A 25,553-nucleotide genomic window follows, 5' to 3' on the forward strand; every position below is an offset into this window, starting at 1 on the left:
ATGTAACAAACGTCCAATATAGTCTCCCCTAACACATGTTGAGATGTGTCAGGGGAGACTGGGATAAGAGGGGACAGTTAGGATTATTACATCAAACCAACTATAATTTGGTTACTAACTTGTATTTCTGCATATATTTCAGGATATTGTGCATTCCTTCAATCAAACAAAACAAGTGTAAATTTAACTATTTTTAAAATACAGCATGTCCAAAAAAGGTTGTCACGACTTAACATTCTCCTGTCAAAAGGTTCATCTCACCCCAAATCTAACATTTTGACTTTATTTGCTAAAGTCCTTTCATGCTGGGTTTCTGTTGTAGCTCATAGATACCACAACTGATCCATAAAACAGATTTTAAAATATTAATAATGACCTTAAACATAATTCTTATGAAACACATGGTAGACTATATTCACTTTCACTGATGAAAAGTGTTTTTCTTTTTACAAATAAATATCTAACCACTTTACCCCTGTGGTTCTTACCTTCACAGACTCCATGAAATGATGCCTTCCTCCTATCTGGCCACATAATGAATATTTTTGACTGTTTCCTAGCAGCAAGAGGTGACTCAACTCACCCTTTGACTGAGTTTACCCCAGTGAAAGGAAGCAGGAATGCTTAAAGTGAATCAAATGCTGCTTCAATAACATTTCCAGTTGAAGGGTTTGTACTTTTGTGCAGCCAGGTTATTGAAGCATTTTTTTTTCTAGAAGAAATGTTGAATAGCGTATGAAAGAAGTTTTGAAATCATTAACTGGATCCTCTAAATCTACTTCAGGAACGCGTGTGTGAATGTGTTTGCATGTTTTTTTTTGTCTCTCTGTTGCTCCATGAGGCTGGTGACCCACTGACCTCATGAGATGGACACCCACCCTCCCCCTCTTGGATGAACGGATGACTGTGCAGTACTGATTTAAAGAAATCTTTAATAAAAGACAAGTGTTATCACCCTTTTTGAGAAGATTGACACGGACTCATAACAAACATACCATGACACAGTAGGCAACGTTACTCAAGCAAATCGCATACTTTTGAACGCACTCCAAATACACAGAGACAGATTACTACCACTGATTATCTTCCATATCCAAACACTCTACTACAGTATTTGTTTTGGCTGTTGGTACAGTACAACTTTAGCACAAAGGGAATGTATAATGGGTATATTGTGAAACATGGTGTCCTGGTTTGCAGCAATGATCCACTGAGTGAAGAGACAGTCTAAATGGGGGAAAAAAAGAGAGAGCAAGAAATCCCTCACTGACCCACAGCAGCAGGATGTTACAACAACCTCCATGGAAATGGATGGGGAAGAAACAGGAAGACAAGAGACATAAGGAACAGGCAGGGTGTTTGCTGTCAGGAGTGGCAGGTGAAAAGGAAATGGGAGGCAGGAGACACCGGCAGGGGAAGGGGCGAGTAGAGAAGGAGCAGTAGAGGCGTGAGAGGTTAAAGCGTTCCTTCGTCCAGCAGTTTGTTGATGCCATTGCAGATCTTCCTTAGAGAGAGTCTGTACTCCTCTCCGTCACCGTACAGCTCCGCCAGGAAATTCTCGTTGGCAAAATGGTTGAAAACATGATCGATGCGTGCGTGTGAGCGCGCGGTCAGGTGCCCCTCCACCAGGGTGTGAAGCAGGTCCCTGCACTCCAGCAGGAGCTCCGCCAGGATATTCCTGTCGAAGGTATATTCCACCTCGTAAAACGACACCGCCGTCATGGCCGCCTGGTTCATCTTCTTCTTGAAGCGCTCCACGGTGTCCAGCTCGTCGGGACTGAACTGGTGGTTGCGGTACAAGATGCCTATCTTCAGGGCAATCTTGATCACGTCCTTGATGATCTTGTGCGCTTCTTTCTTGCTCTTGGTGAACTCCCGGGTCGCTTTGTAAAGCTCGTCCAGGATCTCACTGCTGGTGTCGTCTGTAAGCATGTTGGCCACCGCCATGGTCGCCATCTTGCTCAGGATCTTCTTTTGGGCTTGCATGGCCAGGGAGCGAGAGTTAAAGCTCTCCTGTCCTGAAGGAAGACAAAGGCAACAGAGAGCAGGATGTGAGATGAGGAGGTAATTCAAGGTTTCACAGCAACAAAAAAACAGCTGAAGATATTGGTCAAATATTGCTTTTCTAAAGCCTGTGCGTTCACAGTGCTAACCGGTCATTTATCAAAGCTTACAGGGTGCTTACTCCATTTTACAGAGTACTGCATGATGAGGCAACTTATTTGCACTTTGAAAATGACACATAATTACATGCTTACTTCAGATTACCAAAATAATTCAAACTGTGTTTAAGGAGTACTTAAGGGATACTTTACTTTCCAACAGAATTACATGTTTCGGTCTCAAGCTGGCAAGTTACTTCCTGAGACTTTGTGAATACGTCCTTGGACCTGGATGGTAATCTTCCAGTCCTTCTAAGTTCATTTTCTGGAACATCAAGGATACTTCTGCAAAATCTACAGGGTCACAAAACTGCCAAGTATGTTTTCTCAAGCTCCAAGAAAGATTATTTTATTTATTTCTTTATTTTGAGTACATGAGTATTCAAGAAAGAAACTTTTACGTTCTGGAGAGTACTCTTTATGTCAGTAGATTATAAATTGAGAAAAATACCCTGTAAGTCCTTTTAGCCTACCTGTGTATTTCTGGTTACTGGTACAGGATGCATGTAAAGCAAACACCCTCTTGTCTCTGAAAGTGGTAATTTCCAAGCAGCACCTTGTAAGTTCTGGGAAAGTAAGTTGAATTTCCTAGGAAATGACTCTGTGCTACAAAGTATCAAAAAGTACCAGAAACCTACAAGCTGTTTAAGAAAGCTGCCTGTAGGTTCTAGAAAGTACCTTGCAGCCTTGTCTTTTTTTATTTTCATCTTGAGAACAGTGAGTCTTTGAAATTTTATCGTGATACTGCAAACAAAACATCCCTGTAGGTGTTTATACTGTTGGTCTTTGACTCTCTCTGTGGTGTTTAGTGTGTTTGCATAAACCAGCTGAAGTCCATCTGGATAAAATAGCTTTTGAAACTCTGTTGACCTATTAAAAAAATAAAATAAAAAATCCAAACGTTTCTTTGACCTTACATTCATAACCTCCCAAACGTATGTACTATTTTATTTGTCGATGTAAAACTATGTTCTCTGAATTCACTGTTGTGCATTTATGCAGCTGGATGCAGTTGAGGTAGTTTCAGTAAATACAACAACAAAATACAACCTCGTTCATGAACAAAGGACAAATGTCCGGTAAACATTTGTTTACGTCAGAGTGAATGAAGCTCATATGAAACAAAACAAATTAGAAACATTCGCACACAAAACGAGGCGCAGCCTCATTCTGCGGCAGGGCGGCGGCCTCCATGCAGCAGGCCGCCGTCTTTGGGAGGATTCGCCGTCGGCTCTGGTTCACATCAAACAGCTGTCTTCTGATAGGAGTCTTTTTTTAAAAAAATGCCCCATTTGGATCCACAATTTGTCCTGTAGAGGCGAACATGAAAGGCTCTGTGTTGGGTTATCTAGCGGGAGCCGGCAGGCTGGCACGTGTCGGTGTGAATGTGAGGAGTGGGGCTTTATTTAGGTGCCACCCAACTTCAAATTACACACCGGATAACTTCCTTTATGATTAAAGGCGAGGAGAGAGGCTTCACTTTTCACTACTGCTCCACGGGCACATCACCAGCCTCCTCTTCCTCCTCCACATGTTCCTCTAAAGACGGAGAGAGGAGGAGGCCAAATTCAAGGAACCACACACGATTTGCTGTCGCTGCGTTTTGTTCCTACCAAACTTATATTACTGGAATGTTTTAAATTCAAACCCGCGTCACATCATCTGCTTGTTTGCTGTCGAAATACAAACACAGAGCGGAGGCTGGATGGCGCCCCTCCTCCCCCACATCAGGGAGAAACCGAACCTGTGGCATTTCACATGAATGTAGAGAAGTGACATTTCATCTGTTGGTCTGAAGCTAAATGACATTTCATGAAATACAATTAGCCCACCATGACATTTAACAACAAATAAGGCAAATTCCTTTGTCTTCAGTCGTTCACGGACCGATCCACTCCCCCAGCACCACCACAGCTACGCCCCTCCCACTCCTTCGACAGATCTGGTGCTCTTAACCAAAACAATTAACTGGGCTAATGACGAACCCACATTTGGTGGCTGGGAGAGACATAAACCAGCTGTTGGATGCCTGCGTAGTGTTTTGAGTTTGTGCCCCATTTCAGTGGCATCATGGCCCAGACTTTCAGTTTTCAGTGGTTACATTTTAGGTTGGCGGACCAAAACTACACGGTTTGTTCTGGGAAGAATCATTGGTCCAGATGTTTGATCTGTTTGGACAACACCAGCAGAGAAACTTCATTTAAATGAGTCCACAGGAACCTTTGCAATGTCGCTTGGTGGGTGTGGAGCTGCCACTCTGAAGTTGAGATGGATATCTTTACGGGTTTTTAGACCATTTCTGTGAAATTAGATACCCAGAACTAAAAATATAAATATTTCTTTTCATATTTAAACAACATTGAATATGAATATGAAGGTTGTGAGGAATAAAACTGATAGTTTCAGTGTGTTTGCTTGATTCTGAGGGAGTTGCACAGATTGGTGTTGGGTTTTCAATTTTTTTTCTCTTTTTTTTTCAGGCGAACTACGGTAGTAATTATTGTCAAGTCGAATAATGTTTTAACACATTTCATCAAACTCTTAAATGTTTTATGCTTAAATATTTCTGCGGCCATTTCATCTGCTCAGTTTTAAAAGGGAATTACCAAAACTCATCATATGTCAGCTATTTGTTTAATCACTACATCACAACAGCTATTTTTTCCAACTATGTCTTTATGCTTATGTGCACCAAAAATACTTTTCAGCAGCTATCAAATCAGCCGAGGAATTAGATTTACCTGGTTCTTTGCTTCCTTTTCTGTAAAATCGAATTGAAAAAAAAATAAAAATTTCATAACAGAAATGACACCTTCAACACTTTTAAACAAATTACTGAAAGTTTCTCCTTCTCACTGCTCTTCATGTAAGGAATAGTGGCAGCGCAGCATGGGCTAAAAATATATATATCAACGTGAATATCACAACAAGCGCATGCTAGTTTCCATGATATTTGAATGGCAGCTTCAGGGTGTGTAACTGGTTTTCAGTAGTCAGATCTGCGCCGCTCATCAACAGGCTCTCTTTGTCGCTGTCATTTCCCGTTTCTATCAAGCGGCTCTTTGTTCCAGCCAGCCTCTGATATTCAGAAACCCAACAGGACGCACCGATAAAGGTGACAGCCTGCTGACGGGCCCCGTGGTTGTAGAGCTGCTCTGGATATGAAGCTTACCAATTTGTGGAACCACTCGCTCTCTAAGCGCATTCATCTTTTGTTCATTAGAGAGATCCCTGATTATTACAATCAACACAGATCGAGATAATGACTGTAGAGAGAGTTTGTTTCTCTTTCTGCTTCTGCGAGGCTATAAACAGGCCTCTGACGAGGCGGGTGATTCAGAGTCTGGCCAAAGATACAGAGCAAACGAGGGTGGATGATTACCGAAAGTGCACATGAAGACGCTGACATGTCCAAGCTTTCTCACACACGCAATCCACACACACACTCGCACACAGCCTGTCACCCAGAGGCTGTGATGAACGACATGCATGAACCAGAGTGTCAGAAGGAGTTAGAGAAGAGTCCAAGCTGTCAGGAGAGAAAACTGTCCGCCCTGTTCCTCGTCCTCATCCTGCTCCTGTACTGTCTCCGCTACCTGCTCGTTATTTTTACACCCTCACTTGTCCTGAAGTGTTAAAATAAAGTAGGCGCTCTATGTGGCATGTGGGAATACGCTGCTGGGAAACAAACCGCAGATGCTGCGGCCGTTGCACAAGCGCTGGCCCCATCAAAGCGGTTACACACGAGTGCTGTGGGAGTTTGTGAAGTTTACTTTACCATGAGGATTAGTAAGGTGCTTGCTGTTCTCTGCCCGTGGCTGTTGACCAGACAGTCTCTCTTTGTCCCGCCTGATGTTTTTAGAGGCCTGAGTCAACATTTTCTGCTGCGCTGCATCAGAACATGCATCCAGTGTGGAACCTGGAGAACAGCCAGGCCAGCTCTGCTAAAGGTGTCTTTTTGGCATAAAGCGTCCAACTGGACGGATCATTTCCATGTTAGCCGGAAACACTCGCAGTGTACCAAGAAAAGGGTCTTAGATTTGTAATGAATGATGAGCTTCAGGATGCGACTGAGATTAGATGTTGAGCTAACTGCCAAGAAAAATGATCCATGTGTGAGGCAACAGCAGCATGTTTGAACAAGCCTACACATTTTTTATGTTTAATAGGAAATATAAATAATTTAAAGTTTTTGTGGATGGAGTAATTTTTATTTTTATCGAATAAATAATGCAATGTTCTCATTCGAGCCCTTGTGTGCAGCAACTCGAACAAAGAACAGTTCTCCTCTTTCCCCCAAACTGACCAGAGAATATACCGCAGGTATAAGTAGGAGCTCACAAATCCGTTTTCCAAACCCAAGTCAGGTCTCATTTCTCTGACGACTTAGAAAAACATTCACTCACTGGATGCATGCCATCTTGTCTGTCTTTAGCAATTTATTGCTATGGCTACAAATTAAAATTGTGCAATTGTACAGCAGTCTTTTAATATGTGTAGATCTGACTTGTTAATATTGTTTGAAATACTCCTAAATGGAAATATGCGGGGGGGAAAAAAATGCAGATTTATTTTGAAAATCACTAATGAAAAGCTGTGACCCTGCAACAATAAACGGGTAAAGATGATGAAACAATATTTAGCCCATTAGAAATGTAAATAAACATTTATGTAGAAATAAAAATAGCAACAATTAGATATTTGTTCTGTGAAGAATCTGTAAATGTATTTGTAATGACATAGTTGGGACTTTTTGGTCAGTTCAAATTTCCCGGATGTTTAGAGTCGGAGCCTTTTCTTAAAAATGTTCTGCGTTGTAGGGTTTACAAGCTTATTTGAAAGCCTTGTGTATAAAGTACACACTAAGAGCAACTTATTATAAGTTACAATATAAACACACAAAATAGTGCGATAGTGAAAGCGTGTTGTTTTTGCAATGCATTGAACAGGAAGTGCTTTTATTTTGAAGTGACTGTTTGACTGACACCAGCTGAGCAGCGAAAGAATGAAATGTCAAGGACAAGCTAAGCTTTGAACAGACCTGAGCTAAGATATTTAAGAGTTAAGCTTGAGAGAAATCCATGAGCTCATGGCTTTAAATCTACAACTAACAGAATTAAGTTGTTATGAGTTATTAATAAGCCACATCCAGGAACGTCCCATGGCTAATAAATCAAACGTACCATTTTACGGGAAGATATGCGAACCACCAGTCAGAGCTGCTCTCTGTGGCTTATGCATAATGCCTTACCTCTGTCAGTTGATTAATGAGATAAAGATTGACTTCAGCTCTCTCAGGAGTTGAATTCTGAGACTTGAATCACAATTTCTTAAGTGAAATAATGACTACGTCACATTTCTCTACATCAAAACTCCGTATCTGAGCCGTGGCTTTTCCTCATGTCGTTTTTATTATTGGATTAAATCTTTCTATGATGAAAAGAATCAGCAAAGAATAAATCTAATTTGTATGGAGTAAAGAGAAAAATAATTAGAATTTTGTCTGGAGTTTTTATTCCAGAAAAAAATCTTCCGGTACAGGAACATTTAGTTTTTATTATTACTTAGAAACTGTGCAGTACTCCTTACTTTTACAAATTTAGAGCACTCTTAGAGAGTCCTGAGTCCTATCTAGCAACCCTGAACAGGAGTATCTAGTTTATTTACTTTTGATGAACGTTATTAGTTTTTTCTTATTCTGCTTTTTTCTTTGGTTTGCTATTTTGTTTGTATTTCCTTTTATTTCCTGAAAAGCACTTTGTATGACCTTGTTGCTGAAAATGTGCTATGTAAATAAAATTACCTTTTGCCTTTAGAAAAATGAGGATCACTCAATTATTCATAAAGTAAAAAAAAAACAAAGTTGATTTAGATTCGAATGTGTTGCAAAAACAAACATCAAGTCAGTAACTAATCTGGACATTTTCTTCAGTAGACTGAACGCTAAATGGAGCTCGGATCCCAAGGCTTGTGTTGGTCTCATTCCAGTGAAACCAGAAGAGTGAGCCATCAGCGGGGGCCGGTGGCTAACGCAGAGGAGCGCGGCTGGCCTTCACTGAGTCAAAGCCAGGGGGGAATTATCAGCCGGATCGCAGCAGAGCACACAAGTCTGACTGAGACGGCCCTGTACGCCTGTGACGCTAAGTTATTTTAGGTGTTTTAGGCTTTGCTTCATGCCTCAACGGCAGAAAGAAGCAAGTTCAGGGCAGCTGAATATTTACAGCCGTCGTCGCCATGAAAAGAATGAATATCTGTCAGGATACCTGGAATATTTTAGGAACGGGAGGATGATGGCGTCTGGAGGGACGTAGGAGAAAATAGGATTGGTCTCTGCTCCTTGCGGCGGATTTGAGGACATTTCTGTCACTGACGTAAAAAGGTGCATGCTTTTCAAAATATTTTTGCCTAATAATTAAGCACACATGATTTGAATTAGTTATGTAAATTAGAAAAAAAAAATCTCCAGAAGCCCAACTCTGCTTAAAATACAACCTAGCTCTTCACAAGAATCGAAATAGGAGGCATTGAATGGGTTATCATATAAAAACCACGTTAATTTAATTACAGCAGTTTAAATATGACACGTGATCCCATGTTGAATAAACCATAGATCACATGAGAAAAACACTTTATCACATGTGGAAAATGGGAACCACATGTGACCACATGTGAATTTCATGGAAATTTTTTGTAAGGGGAAAGTATCAGAAATCGTCATTAGTGCAAACAGCAAAGTTTAGCAAGGGATTAAATAAGGCTATCATTAGTTAAGTGCTGCTACATTTGAGCAAACCATCCTGGTTTTTCTGTAGAAGTGTTGCACATGTGAGAACTAAGGCCATCGTTAAGAAAGTAAACTGTCTGGATAGAACAGGGAGTGCTTCCATTTGGGAAAGCCAGATGTGTCTTTTTAACGATGCTAGCCGGGCAACAACAACAAATCTGATGGAGACGCGTTAATATTTTACTGACAACGGTAAACATATGGGCAATTAATGGCCTGCATCATTCTGAAAAAAAGTTCCCGTGTAATAAATCAAGCGCACCCTCACATATAGGACTCAGCACTGCTCTGTCAGACATGTGGTCTGTGGCTTACAAATGGTTCACCTTCACCTCTAATTATGGGTGATGGTATGTAAACCACAGCCTCACATTCTGACTCCAATCAGAAGACTTTGTTTTTGGTACTTAAGTGTAACTCAAGTCCAACTCTGAGACGTATCGTTCACTGCCACGCAGCGATAAGCAACAAGTATGTCTCGGACAAAAAGGCAGATGAAAATAGTGAAGAAGAAGTAAACTTGAATTTTGATTGCAGTCACCAAAATGACAAAACCTGCCTCTGCAAATGTCATCTAAAGTTGGCTTTAAATGAATTGATTTATATCATATAGACATATTTCTTTCTTTTTGTTGGTTCCCTCACAGTGAGGTGGGTCCAGTGCCAGCTGGGGTCTTTCTGTGAGGAGTCTCCAGAATCTCCCAATGATTTGTGTGGGTTTTCTCTGAGTGTATTTGTTGAAAAGGAGATTCTAAATTGCCCTGCGTTGAGGGTGTGTGGTAGTTGCCGGTTTGTCTTGTGTCTGTTCAGTGTCTCGTTCTGGTGATCTGTCCAGGTTGGGCCCCACCTCAACCTGACCATCATAAGGTCGACATGGACAAACTCGTTTTGCCCCATTTCGACTATGTTTTGACTACCGTTCCTAGATAGTGAGATTGAAAAAGAAAAATAATACAAACACAGATTCAGACACACAAAACCTTTTTGAGGTTGTTGCTGGTAACATGCGTCCAGCATGAACAAAATCTGGTTACGCTATCAGGACAGGTGCAAGAGACTCATTTTCATCCAACACTGAACATTATTATCTGCGTACACTAGAGACATAGAGGTCCATGGACATTCATTTAACGTGGCTATACCTTAAACAGTTATTTAATTTTCCTCCCAATAGCTTTGCACTTATTGCTCTTTCTAAAAATTGTTGCTTCAAACAGCCAAATAATGAAGGCTGCTGACAGACAGCCTGTTTTTCCAAAGTGCAGGAAGGTGGAAGAGTGCTCTTTTGACGGCAACAAACAGCAACAAAAAAAAACACTGTTGATTTCTGCAACACTTCTCCAAAACCCATTTATTGCCGTCAAAAGTTTTGGCTGGTCATTTTCTTTCCATCTGCAACCAATTTTCCATTCACAGGCAGCCCTGTTTTGTAAATGCACGGCTCTAAAGCGAGTGGATACCAGGTCACACTTTGGACCCCATAAAGGCTGACACAGCTATAATTTCTCCAGACAATTTTTCCGTTTCTTGCGATTTCATTCCAACATCGGTAAAACCAATGCCCTCATGTGTCGAAGCACTTCTAGCGCTGTCATGAAGTCGACCTTTAGAATTCGCGTTTCACACACAAGTAAGAAACTCGCGTTTGTCTAAAAAGGCGATTACTTGTGAAGTTTAAATGCACAGAGCACAAATACAGCTTCAACAAGTCATGAAAGCCAACAGGGGAAAGAGCTCCTCACAGAACAGGAGTGAGCAGGGCTGACAGCTGAACTTCCTCCTGCATTGCCTTGGCTCTCTGGTTTGCCTTTGGTTGAATATAAGGAGCTGCAGCAGAGCCTCTCTGACTGGATTTACAAGGCTTGAGCAGAACAATGGAGTGGGTCACTCGGCAAGACTTAAACGGGGGTTTAATAGCTTGCTGGGAAAAGTGTTAAACGGGCCTGAGAGGCCAGTGGATTTAGGAAGGGAGCAGAGGAGGCGGCCTGTGCCAGCTGGTAGCCCTGGAGGAAAGGCTTTTATTTTTGGGTCCGAGACTCAAGAGCTTCACTCTTCCTCTGCCTCTTCTGGGGAACACAAATAGATAGCAAACACTGTAAATGATATACCGACTGTCTTATGTGATGGGGAAGGGCGGGGGGGGGGGGGACACACCAGATGAAATGCACTGACTTGTAGTCATTTTTGTCTTCTCGCTTTGGATCCGCACCATGAAAATGTATTTTTGACTCCCACAACACGACACAGATGACTCAGACATGCCGCCCCTGCACAATCGCAGTCTGTTATATTGCATGTGTGTGTTTGCTTCTGGATGAAAGTAAGTGATTGCAATTGAGAAAGATGCAATATCAAACAGGAGAAGGACCACAGGGACAATGTGGCGTTGCAGCAGGCGTTATTCAGCGACGCGGCAGTCTGCAAAGGCCAAGCCTGAGCTGGAAGATGTCATTAACAGCTGCTCAAGACAAAGGGGAGCAGTCAGAGCTTCAAGGTTAATAAATAACTTGGTTTGAATATCTCAATGACTGGTACCTGAATGGAGAGGGGTCATGGACTTTCAAGTCACCAGTCTTTTATAGATGTAGATCATTTAGAGGTTCTTGCTGAAGAAGGAATGTGGAGGCGGGAGACGACTGAGTGGGTTTGAAACCTCAGGAATCACTTTCAAGAAGACAAAGTGATTGTTTTTTTTGTGTTTTTTTGCTGTGTTCTACTTTTATGCAGGTGATACTTTCTCTGCTTAGCCTGCTTTTTATTTGTGGAAACTGTAAGAGGCAAAAAAAAATAAATAAAATGCAGCGATTCCACGATGAAAACATCAGAAACTGGAGGACAAAGAATAGAAATGAACAAGACAGTAAGGGAATAAAATTGCTCAGTTTTATGTTTAAAGTAATCTTGTCACAGTATGTAACATTTACATGACTTGATTCTGTTAGAGAATTGGTGGAGTGAGCTAAAGATTAGGGTGATGGCAAGGAGCCCTTCCACCCTTAATAACTTACAGATCACCTTTAAAAGTAAACATGTAAAAAGCTGTTGAGCAATTATAAAACGTTTGATCAGTTTGGTGTCAAATAAGATTTTTCTATTGATTAGAATTAAGGTATCAATAATTCTCGGCATGCCTTCTTCTAATAGTGTCGTGAGTAAAAGGACAAATTATAATGTTTTCAATTAATATCTATTTTACATGGTTTTGTTTGTCTGTTTGGTTAAGCAAGGTGCTGGCAAAAGATGATGGTGCTTTTTAATCTCTAATGTTCATTTTAAACCACTGAAATGGTGAATACCGTTTCCTTTAGTTTTTGCAAACAACTTACGTACTGAATTATTTGACAGTGATGCGGTTTGTTCTCAGAACCAAATTCTCTGGTGTAGAAATGACAAAAAAAGTTAAAACGGTGACATTTTCACTCACTTTTGGCAGAATTTGAGAAGTGAGTGAGTTTCATTTCCTTCTTCTGTGAGAATGTAGTGATAAAAATTACTTTTCAAAACAAGCTCAATATTCTTATTGCCTGGGTCAACTGCAAAACCCACCCAAAAAACCCACTTTGCCTCAGGCGTTGTCGAACAAGATCTGCTGATATCGTCTTGTTTATGTAGAGCTGAAACCTTAAGGCCGTGTTCGGATACGACGCGTTTCTAAAATCTGACATCTGGAACAAACTGTCCCTTCTGCTGTTTTCACATCCAGATTCCAATTTCATCTCCGCAAAAGACGAACATCTTTAGATGTTCGGAAAAACAGAGGAAAAGCAACACATCGTCGTAAGTTGCTGAGCCTTTACCCAGTGCTAGAAGTGCTTCGACATATGAGGGAATTGATTTTACCGATGTTGGAATTGCCAACGAAGGCTGGATGCGCTGAAAAATTCACTCATATGATGATGGGAGTTGAACACATTTGTCTAAGACAAGGGTGCCTAAAGTGGGTCCTGGAGGGCCGGCATCCTGCATGTTTTATTCTCTCCCTGTTTGTAGTAACAACCTTTTAAGCATGTCAATGTTCTTCTTAGGTCTTCTAACCAGCCATCATTTGGTCCAGGTGCGTTAAACCAGGGAGAGAACTAAGACATGCAGGATGCCGGCCCTCCAGGATCCACTTTAGGCACCACTGGTCTAAGCCTTCCTGCTGCTTTTTAGTTGTTGGCTGGAATTTGGAAAATGTAAACTTCATCCGCAGTTGTCCCCGTATTTAACGCAAAATGTGGTGCTAAGAAACTCAGTCATCTCGTCGTCATTTGGGAGTTCTCAAATTACTTCAAAGCACATCAGGGTTTCTGCATGGAAACGTCTAAACTTTGCAGTAATCCCAGTCAGCATCATTATATCCTATCTGATGACAATCATTCTGCTCTCTACCGATCAGCCACAATGCTGCCACAAGAACAATTTAAAAGTGGTACAAGAGTTGTCAGCCATAGCCACAGACCTCAGAAGCTTGTAGATGAATGCACCTGTAACAGACAAGTCTCACACTATGAGGCAACGTTTGAAAGAATAGCCCTATTTATCTGAGGAATGGTCTAAATGTCTCTTCTGTGAGGAACAGACCGGCGGTGAAGTCACTTAGGAACGTCTCTGAATCAGGAAGGACACAGAACAGATTGCCTTTGGCCGCCGCTCAGCCTTATTTAATGCTTCATCCCTCATCTCGTTCTTTGTCTCTCAGTTTTAATGGCCATATCCCTAAAGAGCTGAGCCTGAGAGACGAGGCGAAAGGAGGAAGAGGCAATAGACGTTTGATTGATTAATGTGCCAAAGGCCAGGAGAGGAGCGAGAGAGGGAATGAGGAGATGCAGCGGCGATTACAGCTGCACCTTTCTTTTTGTGAATGCAAGAGGAGCTGATGACGTCAAAAAGTGGTATCCAGGACATCCGGAGAGGGCACAAGTACTGGACCGCAGGGTCCGGAGAGAATGCGACACTTCGACCCTGTACAGCTGACATCTTCGGGAGATGTAGTTCCCTCCTGTGCGCTACTGCTCGCCTAGCGAGCGGAGTCAGGCCAACAATTAGCTGGGTAGCTGGGCATGTGAGCTGGCTGCAGGCGATCCCACCACTCCGCTTCCCTCCTCTGGGAGCGTCTCTGGAAAACTACTCCTGCTATGTGGGTGTTGGTGGGAGCCAAAAATACTCAAGTCTTCTAAATGAGAAAATGACAGATTTCCTTCTGTGCAACGTCAACTTCCGCCACACATTTTTCTTCCTTTCGTTCTTGCTTTTTTTTCTTTCTTTCTTTGGTTTTTCTTTTCTTTTTTTCTTCCTTGCTTCGCCACATTTGCTGTTTGGATTGCAGACACGCAACAATTTGGATATGCAGCTGAGCAAAGAATCAAGTCGCAGCGCTTCCCCAGAAGTTATTTGATTAATAAAAGAGAACCTCTCTATTTATAGAAAGACGGGCACAAGTGTGTGTTTGTTTATGCGACAGGGAGAGTCATAATGACAGACCGTGAAACCAGGACCCAATAAAATACAGTAGATGATAATAAAGTCAAAACAGTCTTGCGGCCCCCCGAGTCCCGACCTCAAAGGTTCTTCCGTGTTTTTCATTTGAATGAAGGAAGCTGCGCGTTTTGTCGAGAAAAAGACAGGGCGAGGAAAAATGAGCAGAGCGGGCAGTATGTACGTTTCAATTTCACACCTTTCAGTCAAGATTTATTGAAGTTATCCCATGAAAGTGGGAGGGATACGAGGAAAAGAAAGGGAAGACATTTGGGAAGGATTTTCTAACTTCGCTGTCATAAAAAGGAATGAATGCAACCCAAGACTTCTTAATTTTCTAGACTTTTGCAAGATATTGAGACGGGATCCTAGAGAGAACAAAGCAGGTGTTGATGTAAGAGACAGGATGTCCATATTTAGACTGTCTATGTCCATTATGTTAGAGACAGACCTGCACCTAAAACACTGTCGCCACCTCTAACATCATCTGCAGCTGCATGAGGAGCTTCGTCTGTCTCTTCCTCTCTGTCCATTTCCTACCACATCCACAATGCAGAGTGGCAAGGAAGCAAGCATTTTTACAATTTTTTTCATTTTTTATGGACCCCTTAGTAAGCCTCTCCTTCAGCGACCTGTGGCCAAGTCTCAGCGTGGCAACGCATCGTTCCACAAAGAGAGATGTGCGCAACAACGCACCAAGGTTCACACATGGAACAAGCACCGACATCTTTCCTCAGGCCTTCCTCTTCCTGGTTTGTTTGAGTTTACTCACTTTTAACTGGGTTTTTACATGAATGAGAAATGCTGCCTCGACCACTGACTGATTTATACGTCACCCCTTAACTCCCTCTCCAACGGAAAAGATGTTTCCAGTATTCTTGACCTATAATCTATGCCGTTTGGGCTTTTGATGCCACATGTTTATTTAAAGACAAACAGGACAGTAGCAAACAGATTGAAGTAATCCACAAAGCACACCCAGTTACAAATGTTAAGAAGGCAAAGGTTAACCCAGAGATGGGGCAGGGCTTCAGCTGTCTGTGCGCCTAAATTAAAAGGTTGCTCTCGCTTTGATTGGAGTCATAAAACTGGAAATGCTGTGAGCTTTGGCCTTTAAGGAGCTCAGCCTGCTTGACACAGCGTAGTGTAAAAGCCAAAGCTCTCTACTCCCAACTTTTACCCTTAACTAATGACCAGGAAATAACTGTGGTTCGCTCACACTCACATAAATACCCAGATGCTCATTTCTGCTTTTGTGTTCTGACTGCGCTCTTTCTTCTAACGCCTTTCTTGCTCAGACCTAAGCCGAATTATTGCAAGAGTTAATCGAAATCCTGGCTCTCATGTGGGGAACACAGTATTTTTTTATTTTTTTTTGATAAAGTGTTCAGAACTCCCAGGAACAAAGCGCTTTCATTTGACGTACTGCTGAACCGGTTGTTCGTAGTTATTCCACTTTTTCCTGCCACAGCCTTAAAAATGCTACAATCAGCACACTTCGGCTCAGCTGTGCCAGAGCGAAGTGTGAAAAGCTGTGCGTACGACTAGCCTCCTACCTCACCTTGTTTCCTGAAACACACTTTAGCTCCTTCTGCGGAGAGCAATTTTAGCTTAATACCATCTGGATGTGCTGTAGTAAGAGTGTATTTTAGGAAAAGGTAGTGAAGACGAAACCCAGATGGCGGCGCCTTTCCACAAACACGTCACCAAGCTGACACTGAAAGCTGAAGAAAACTATTTTGAGCAATCCTAACGTGAAAGCATAAAGCATCACATCTCAGACTTTCTGCATCAGAGCAAATGTTTAAGACATTGGGGCCAGACGTCGGCTGGAGCCCAACTCTCCACTGACACACACGGATCATAACACACACAACTTGATATCAGTTTTTAATAACAGCTCTGCTGTGGGAGGGGGGGACTAATCCCTTCTCAGATGTCCCACTATCCCTATAAAATGCCACTGAGTTATAGTGTCAGCACATGCATCTGCACACAAGGGGAAAATGTTCTAGCAGCGACCTGGGAGCTGTAGGAATAGATTTCTGCAGCAGCGATTGGAAAACTTTCTCCTGAGTCGTCTTTTCCACTTACAGCTAAACTCCCTCCTTTCTTTCCTCTCCTCAGTTAGTGTTGTATTTTTTCCAGACCCAGCTCTCAGTGTCCTCAACCTGTGTGTGTAGTAATATGTGTGTGTGTGTGTGTGCGTGTGCGGGTGTGTGTGTGTGTGTGTGTGCAGCTGGTTTTGTGCAGACTGCATCTCTGGGCCAGATTAAAGGCAGAGGGGAGGGGAGAGTCGGGGTTGCATGCGTTTGTGGCGTTCAAGACTAGAGGAATGGGAAAAGAGTGTGGATGGGCATCTATTGAACGTGTTGCAGTGACTTAAGCTAGCTGCCTCTCTCGTGTGTGAAACATTTGGCCAACAGGGCCATTACGAAGCAGAAGCTGCTCTGTACATGGCATGTTTCGACAGAAATAGATTGATGGCAATAAATAGCGTAATATAGTGCGCCATAAAAGTGAACCCTTCGTTGTGTTTTTATTGGGGGATGAATAGAATAGGAGCAGCCGTCACTGTCCTGCAAAAGTGAACAACAACAATAAACACTGAGGTTCACAACAACAACAATACTACTACCAATAATAATATATTGCCACAGAAAATACTGGACAGTTATTAGAAATAGGAATGTCGGACTCGCCCTCCAAGGGATGTCCAACTGATCACATAGTGTGCATTATGTGTGTTGAAAAAAAAACAAAGAAACAAGATACAGACTGTTTACAATGGACTGAATCAGTGAAGAAGAACAGATGTGCAACAGCAATGGAAATATTATTTGAAAATGAGTAATAACAGAGTAGATGATGTTCAAATGCCAACACAGATGTATTAAATACAAAATTAAATGCAAAAACTTATTGATTTTGTTGGGTGCAACCCACTTAGGACATTCTGTATTCAAAACAACCTTGTGAGGTTCAGGCGAAAGTAGCTAAAGAAGTGACTCCATATCCAGCAGCTGCTGGAGGAAGGATCTGTGGTTATGCTCCTTTGTGTATTTAAAATGTGGCAGTCGTCTCTCAGTGGAGGAGTGTGCGATGTAATAGGCCAACAAAACAAATGCATGGTTACAAAGTAGAAGAAAGCTTTACACATTATCTAGTGGATTTATGTCTAAAATAAGTCTAGGACAGTCTAAGAGTTAAACCCATTTCACCCCATTCTATTTTTTTCACTGCTTCCAACAAATTTATTTTATAAATGTTCTGTTTTAATCTTGTCTCTGCTAAAGAAATGGACCTCCATAGCATGATGCTGCCACCACTGTGTTATGCTACGAATATGTTTGTTGTTGCATTTGGTGAGATTAAATTACACACTGAATTTCACTGCAAAAATCTTTTCTTCTTCTTCTTCTTCTTCTTCACTCATCATGCAGTGAATGAGGTGGGTTCATTATGAACAAGTCAACATGTAAAGGTAACTGATACGTGTATTTAAAATCATGGACAACCAGAGACAATTAGGCTAAATACAAACGTCAACTTTTGTGATTTTTATTTTTAGAAAATGAGAAGACCACACGTCCTTTTCCCTCCACTTTAACTCATTGCTGTGCGTGTTGACCAGTCACAGAGAATCCAGTTTAACGTTTGAGGGTGTCATGTGACAAAACGTGGCAAAGTGACTCGTTTCTGGTAAAGCTGCTGTTTGTGGGTCTGTAAACATGTGAGAGTTGGGACTCGGCTGGCTGAAGATTAAACTTTAGCTGCGCCGTCAGAAACATCTGCTGGTACGAGTTTGCGTAATAATAGATCGCAGATCTGTTATTACGACAGCCAAGCTTTTCATCAACACCATCTTCCCTGGAAAAAAACGGGCAGAAAAACAAAACGCTGGAAATAGTTCTGCAGATGGCTGATTGGGGTTCGGTGTTAAGAGTCGCATTGCCATGATGACTCAACCAAAACTTCTCTGTGGGTTGATTATTTACTCTCCACCAACATGACATAACAACTCCAGAGGCATTCGAACCGGACATTAGAGATATCTGATAGATCAGTGAAATGCAGCGTCTAGTCTGCGTGGGCTTCAGACCGACAGGAGATCAGACTGTCACCGTGTAATGAAAGGAAAGAGTTATCAATGGGTACAGATATAGACAGAGGCTTGATGAGTGATTATAATTAAGGGAAAGAAACCAGCATTGATTAAAAAAATAAAATAAAAAAAACTGTAAGATTTTTGTAGTGAAACTCAGTGCTTGCGCTCTTCCTAGACAGCATGTTGCCTTATTAGCACATTTTGAAACTATTTTCTTTGTCTGGATTGTTATTAATTTAAGATTTTGTACTTTTATGTTTTGAAATTCACACTTGTCTTTTAAAAACTTAAAGTTCAACCAACCAACTCAAATGGGATAATATTACAAGACTTGTACAAACATTTAAATGAAACCCAAAACTAAATTTTAGCTACTATAAGAGTTGACTCCTAAACACATTTCAGCTAAAAGTTGAGGATGAGATAAAAGTCGAACAATGAGCTAAACGCTAATTGACGCACCAATTCTACACTCCTTACATGTTAAAAACAGCTTGTAATGTTTCAGTGCTAGTTTGAACGAGAAGAACAAATTAGCAACTATTTGCTAATTAGTTATTAAGTAATGTCAAACGTCTAGTAAATGAACAGAGGAGAGATCATTCCCAATGCTAACAGTTTATAATGCTAATTGTTTTTAATGCTAACAAGTTACTTGGTTTGGTAACATCACACTGCAGAACATTGGTCAGCTGTCGGGTGAAGGATCCCATCAATACAATTGGCATTTTTTTAAAAATATGTTTGTTTTGGTTTTTTTCCCCAAACTATACTTTACTCCAGAACATATGATCATCTAGACTGGAAATAATCATCTGACTTTATTTGCAGAGTGAACTACAGATTTCTGGATTTAAAAACCCCCAAAACATCCCATTATTTAAAAAACAAAACAAAAAACATGCTGCTTTTAGCAAACCAATCCAATCATATCATTTATCTTAATTTAATTATCTTAAGACATAAAGGAACATGTGTACAAATATATTTTTGTAACATTTTGTGCACCTCAGGTCCAAACTGATACAAACCAGTAAAAGGACCATTAAGTTAGAAAATACCAGCAACTTTTGCCACATTGTGTCATCACTCAGCCATTTTTGACACCAAACCGTTTCATGGTGAGCTCCGACTTTCTTAAGCAGGAATTTGGACTTCAGGGGATTTTGTTGGCATTTTCTGACAGGGGATCTGCAAAAATCTGACAAACAGAATGAACTATTATTATTATTATTTGTGCTCTAAATTAGGCGATTACAGACAGAATCAAATTTTCGGGCCTTTTCAAAGAAAACCAATCAGTCAGATGTTAGATATTGAATAACCTAGCATGTTTTCATATCCATCTTTAGCTCATGCTTCACTAGAAAGCTTTTGTTTTTCATTTGCTTCAACTGAAATAAGTAAATGATATGGTCTTTTTTTGTAAATGCCTAGAAAAATAACTGAATTTGCATCCCATAGTTCCTGCTGTGTCACTGCTTAGTATAAACATGTAAGTTGGAAGACAAAGCAGGAATCGCTGTCATTTAAAAAAAAATGCTGGACCCGATTCCCATAAACTTGGAACCAGAATTTGGGAATATTTGATGCTGCCATTTACATATGTACCTAAAAAAATGTTTTTTCTCTCCCTTTGAGCAACATGTGAAGGACTTTTTCTGACTTTGAGATACAGTCTATCTGAAATAAATGAGACGAGAGGAAACGTTCACTTTATTTATAGACCATTTTGAACATATGGCAGCATTTACATTTGGCTGGGAAGCAGAAGCCTTGTAGCACACAAGCCTTTCCTTCTGTTCGTGTTTATGCTGCACAGACGTCTCAATAGATATTAAGTTAGATTTGCATTTCTCTGTATGACATGAATAGAGCATTTCAAGAATAAGGCCTGTGTTTTGATTTGCAATTTGGTGTGGTCTCAAAAAACAAAGATAAAAAAAAAAAAAGAAAAAAAAATTCCCACACGGATGGAAAATCTCAGGTGTATTTTTGATGGCTCAGAGGATTTGGAACAAGTTCCAGCATGGTTTTATCGACATTATGAACTGGGGGTGCACTACAGCCAAACCAGCACTTTCTTGTGACAGACGGAGTGGATCTGTGCCGTGCTGCTGGAACTGCCCAGCAGGTTTCATGTTGACATACAACAAAATGCAAAGAACACACGGTCGACTACCTTTATTTACAGTTTTGCTGTTTGCACCAGCTTCCCCCCCCTCAGGTGATTAGGACCGTATTTTCCTTTTGTCAGCTACAGCGCTGTCATGACTTTACCTTCCAAATGTTCTCCACAAACATCATAAACCTGCTTAATAAGTGGCTCAACATCCAAGTGCAGGCGTGCACTCTGAGTGCAGGATGACTTTTGTGAAATTCAGAGAAAGGGAACTGTGATCTATGGCTCCTGCGCAGAAAAGTGAGGGTGAAATAAACTCAACAAAGAAATGTTCCACACGCAGCAATTATCAGCGACTTGAGGCCAGAGCTGAAGGCTGACTAGTCACCTGAAACAAAATCCCTCTGTGTTTATGCGACTGACGCTGTGGAGCAGGGAACGCACTCATCAAGGTGGGATCAATCACACATCGTCACTGGAAAAAGTAAAATGGTGGCAGTTTGTGAGAGATTCCAAATAAACTTGTTTACAAAATACCGTGTATTAGGTTTCATTGTGGGATAAAGTGAGCCACACCACTGTTAGCAACACGGGAGCAGGAACTGCAGCACAGCAACAAAACCTGATGCGTTCTGAGAATGAGTCAGGCTCTCACTGACTCTCGAGCTGCAAATATATCCGGCCTTCACAGTTCCTTTCAGCATGAGGAACACAGGTAGCTAACAAACGTTGCTCCTCTCGGATGCAGGGTTGGCTCCAGGAGGTTGTTAAAACCTGGGGAGTGGAGGTGACAAAATGTCTCCATGCTATTAAGCACTGAAAAACTATGCAAATTAAATAAATTGGAACTGTCGTTTCATACATTCATACTAAAAATATACTTGGCACAAAAACAAAGGAAGTCTTTTTTTTTTGTATTGTTTCCACAGTGAATCTTGTCTAAGTAGGGCTAAAACTAACAATTATTTTAGATATCGATTAATTTTCTGACTATTCTGAAAATTAATCGATCAATTGGATGAAACAAGTGACACTTTTTGTACATTTTTCATTGTTAAGATTCAACAAACAAGTAATTCAACTCATTTTTTAAATCTTTTTATTGCCTAAAATGAAACAACATAGCATTCCTGGAGTATAAACTTGATGATTTGTAGCAAACGAAGCACTGGGAGCTAAAACTTATCTCTAACATCAACATGTGAAAAGTTCATCCCTCTGTGGTTGACGTGGCATCCATACAGGCCTGGTACAGTGATTGTTTTTTGTTTAGTTTTCTTTTTGGATTAACCAATTACTAACTGGATAGCAAAACGTGCTTAAGATACTCCAGCTAATGATTAATATAGCACTAAATCAGTTACTTCAATACTGATTAATCACAATTAATCCGATTAGTCGTTTTAGCTCCAAGGCTAATAAATCATATTCCACAGGGAAGCCTGTTGATTTTCCCCTTTGTGGATTATTCAGTCACAAACATGGAGTTTCTTGGTGCTCCTCCACATGCTGGCCAGCAGCCTGATCAGACACTGCTGTGGGGTAGCAGTTGTTTGATCAACCAGTAATTGTGACCAGACAGCTAATATGGTTTTGTTGGCATCTCTGTCACCAGCAGCACGCCCAAGCTGATCACTTGGTATACGCAATCGCATCGTGTTCAATAGGAGTGAGGTCAGGAGTGCAGGCTGGCTATGCTAGCTCCTTCACTCTACCCTACGCCGCTCTGTAGGGTTAGCAAACACTAGTAGTGATGTGGGATTGCCTTTGGTTGCAGAATTTATTTTCTCCATTGCCTTTAATGAGAACAAGCCTTCTTCGCGCATCCTCATCATACATTTTGTTGTGCATTGGTAGATTGAATTTAACACATTTCTTTAGGGCGCAACCCACATACTCATCCATGAACGTTTTCATTTTCTGCTCTCAGCTTGTATTATTGCTCTCTTCTTATGATCTGAGGAAAGCTGTAATAAAGCCTCTTATATTCAGGTTCCCTTCTCCTTTCAAATGGACCAATTGGAAAGACAGACAAAGGTCCAGATGGACAGACAGATGGTTCATCGGGGCATAATTAATACAGAAAGCTCCATGTTGCTCATGGAAAAGGCCACATCGACGTGATAAAGGAATAAACGAAAGAAGGAAATCATTGGACAGCTAATGCTTCTGTCCTAGCAGAGCTGAGCGACAGCCTCGTCTGGCTGTGTGCACGCAGGAGAGAAACACCTCACTTGTTGATGATGTCAAGTTCTGCAATTTAACTTAAAATGCGTCCCCAACTGGCTTCATCCGCCCTCCCACCCGTCTTGCTTTAAATTCTATAAAGATCCACAATCCAGATAACCGCCTGCAGTAAAACCCTGTGAGTGTTCAATGTGTAACTCTCCTCATTATTGCTGTAAACTTTTGCCCTGTGCGCTCACACCGTAAACTTTCCTCCTTTTTATGAAACAACCTTTGTGGATCCACTGGAAAAGCCTTTCATCCTCTCCCGCACCCTGCGATGCATCAGGAGGATCGGGGCGTTTCTCTCTCTTTCTCTCTCTTTCTCTGGGTGCATGTGTTGATGAACAAACCGGCTGCACGTGTCAGAGCTTGCCTGTTCCTGGTGGTGACTGAGGCAGCTTTCATGCAGACACTCGGTGACGCTGTTCCTGCCACCAGCATCAAAGCACATCTTCTCTCCAACGTCCCGGAGAGCATCGGGAAAATGTCAAGTGGTTTGGTTGCTTTGGGAATACATCGCTGGTTCAGATGAAGTTTTGGAGTCTGATGATGTATTTAAAGCGGATGATGAACTTTTTGAGTCTTTGTAAAAACACTACAAAAGCTGTGTGTGTGTGGGTGGGTGTGCGTGTGTGTGTGTGTGTAACTGTAAGTGTTGCCTGCATGGCAGTAAAATGACTCCTGGAGCTTACCTGCTGAGATGTCTCCGTCACTTTGCTCTCCAGAGTCTGAATCCATCTTCCCCTTTAGGACGAGCGGAGGCTGCAGAAACTCTCTTAGTCCTCTCCCCTCCTTCGTCTCTTTCCTTCTCAGAGAAGAGTGCGATTCTTAACCGAGTGGGAAAAAAGGAGACATGAAAAAAAAAAAAAAAGCAACTTCTGGCGTTTTATTCTCTCCCTCTTAACGAGCTCAGCTTTCTCCCTCTGCCTGGATCTTTGTAGTTGTGAGAGGAATGCTGCTGGTGTGCTGAGCTGTCTGTCCTCTTGGGTTTTGTTGCGCTCCCTCACTTTCCCTCTTTACTTCTCCATCTCATCTACTTTCCCGTCTCTGGTGCTCCCTCCCCTTCGCTTACTCTCAGCCCGTCCCCCTCTGCGTTTCTCCCTGCCTTTTTCCTGCCACTCTGTCCCTCCTCCTCCTCCTCATTGCTGTGACACTCTTCTCCCTCTACTCAAACTGTTTTTTTTTTCCCTTTTACCTCTCTCTGTATGCTGCGAGTGCTGTCTCTTCCTCTTTCGCTCTTCCTCTCTCCCTCCCTTTCTGTCACTGGTTAAGAGTGCTGCCTGTGTTTCAGCACAGCAATGGGAAGGACTCATTCACGGAGACTTGAAATGCAACTGCGGCACCAAAAATCCCATGACCTTTTTCAAAGCTGGATGTTTTAAAATCAGGAATGTGGTGTTTGTTTGTGGTCACAGGGCGTCAGACGATCGCTGGTTGGTTCAGATGTGTTTGGATCACTTAGCCTGCTGTTTGGTTGATGATTCATAACTGAAAAGCTGCATCCAAAACTGTGTCTCGGCTTCTAATTGGCAGAGAAACCGAGAAATTGTTAAGCTTTTTCTTCTGATACTACGTGGAATTATTCGGTCAAATTGCTGGATACTGGTCACCAACATTCGAAGAGCATCTCAAATATTCAGTAGCCAGGTGCATGCCACTGAAATGTATGTCAGCTGGTGCAGACCAGCAGACTGAGACTCATGTAGGGGGTTCGACAATTAGTGGTTTGAAAAGAAGACCCATAATGGAGGTTATGCCTTGATGAGCGACTGAGCAGGAGAGTCCAGTTATGGTTACGTTATTCTCAGCGTAAGTACAGATGCTCTGTGAGGGACTTTGAGCAAAGAGCAGGTCATAAAACAACATGCCGAGCTTTACATACTCAGTCTGTCATCTGAAGACAAACAGCGCATGTTGCGACTAAAATCGAACTATGAAGTATTCAGGCGAGGAGAGAGTTCAGCAGAGAAGCAGCCAAGAGGCCCGTGGTCACTTTGGAGGAGCAGCAGAGAGCCACGGCTCCAGTGGGATAATCTGCTGACTGGATTTATTCGTTCCATAATTCTGGCCTTGTATTGAAGCAGGACGCCGTTGCTGGAAAGGAGTCAAAACAAATTGTGTGTGGTGCAGCTTTCCACGAGAAACGTAGGGCAGAAAACATCTGGACGGAGGAGTTCTTGTTAATTGAGACGAGGGCTGACATTTTTGACCATCGTGCAAAATGCTGCATGGCAAAAAATAAATAAAAAATGTAGCTTCAAATAGCATGCACATGGTGGTTTTACTTAACTTGTGAAGACAAATGCAGAGCAATCAGCTTCATAATGTACCACACCAGAAAGGTCACAGGTAGAATAAGAAAGACTTGAGCATGAGGTTCCAACTACAGTGGATTGGTTTGGATCAATCCACTGGCCTTGTTATGTCCATTTTAATATTTGCTGATTTTTTTCTCCATAGAGCATATTTTAAATATTTGAGAGAAAGTGTGGCTTGGAAAGCTATTACTATTGGCTCTCATTTCAAAAGCAGCCAATCCAGGCTCAGTTAATTTTGCTTGGTGCTGATTGGCTGTACTCTCAGACTGTAGATATTGGTTTCTACAATGGTGCAGTTTCCAATGTGCCTACTAATGTTTATTAATGCATTTTTGGTGTTTTGACAATTAAAACATGCAGCTGCAAGCATTTT

At 41.6% G+C, this 25,553-nt stretch overlaps 1 protein-coding gene across 1 annotated transcript; it reads right to left on the bottom strand.

The window, feature by feature from the left end:
- Positions 1 to 912: 912 nt before the first annotated feature.
- tnfaip8l3 (tumor necrosis factor, alpha-induced protein 8-like 3) lies at positions 913 to 23,947 on the bottom strand. The gene is made up of 2 exons (XM_044134530.1): positions 23,555 to 23,947; positions 913 to 2,018 (listed from the first exon to the last, which is right to left on the bottom strand). Exons 1-2 carry the CDS (start codon positions 23,598 to 23,600, stop codon positions 1,456 to 1,458), a joined length of 609 nt encoding a protein of 202 aa, XP_043990465.1. The 5' UTR covers positions 23,601 to 23,947; the 3' UTR covers positions 913 to 1,455.
- Positions 23,948 to 25,553: the final 1,606 nt, after the last annotated feature.

This window comes from Gambusia affinis, linkage group LG02, assembly GCF_019740435.1.
Source record: "Gambusia affinis linkage group LG02, SWU_Gaff_1.0, whole genome shotgun sequence".
NCBI classification, from domain to species: Eukaryota; Metazoa; Chordata; class Actinopteri; order Cyprinodontiformes; family Poeciliidae; genus Gambusia; species Gambusia affinis.

Excerpts from the sequence above, each read along its gene's own strand:
- tnfaip8l3 (XM_044134530.1), bottom strand. The coding sequence starts at position 23,600 with ATGGATTCAGACTCTGGAGAGCAAAGTGACGGAGACATCTCAGCAG. Across the intron at positions 2,019-23,554 it reads TGACGGAGACATCTCAGCAG|GACAGGAGAGCTTTAACTCT; the intron begins GTAAGCTCCAGG and ends GTCTTCCTTCAG.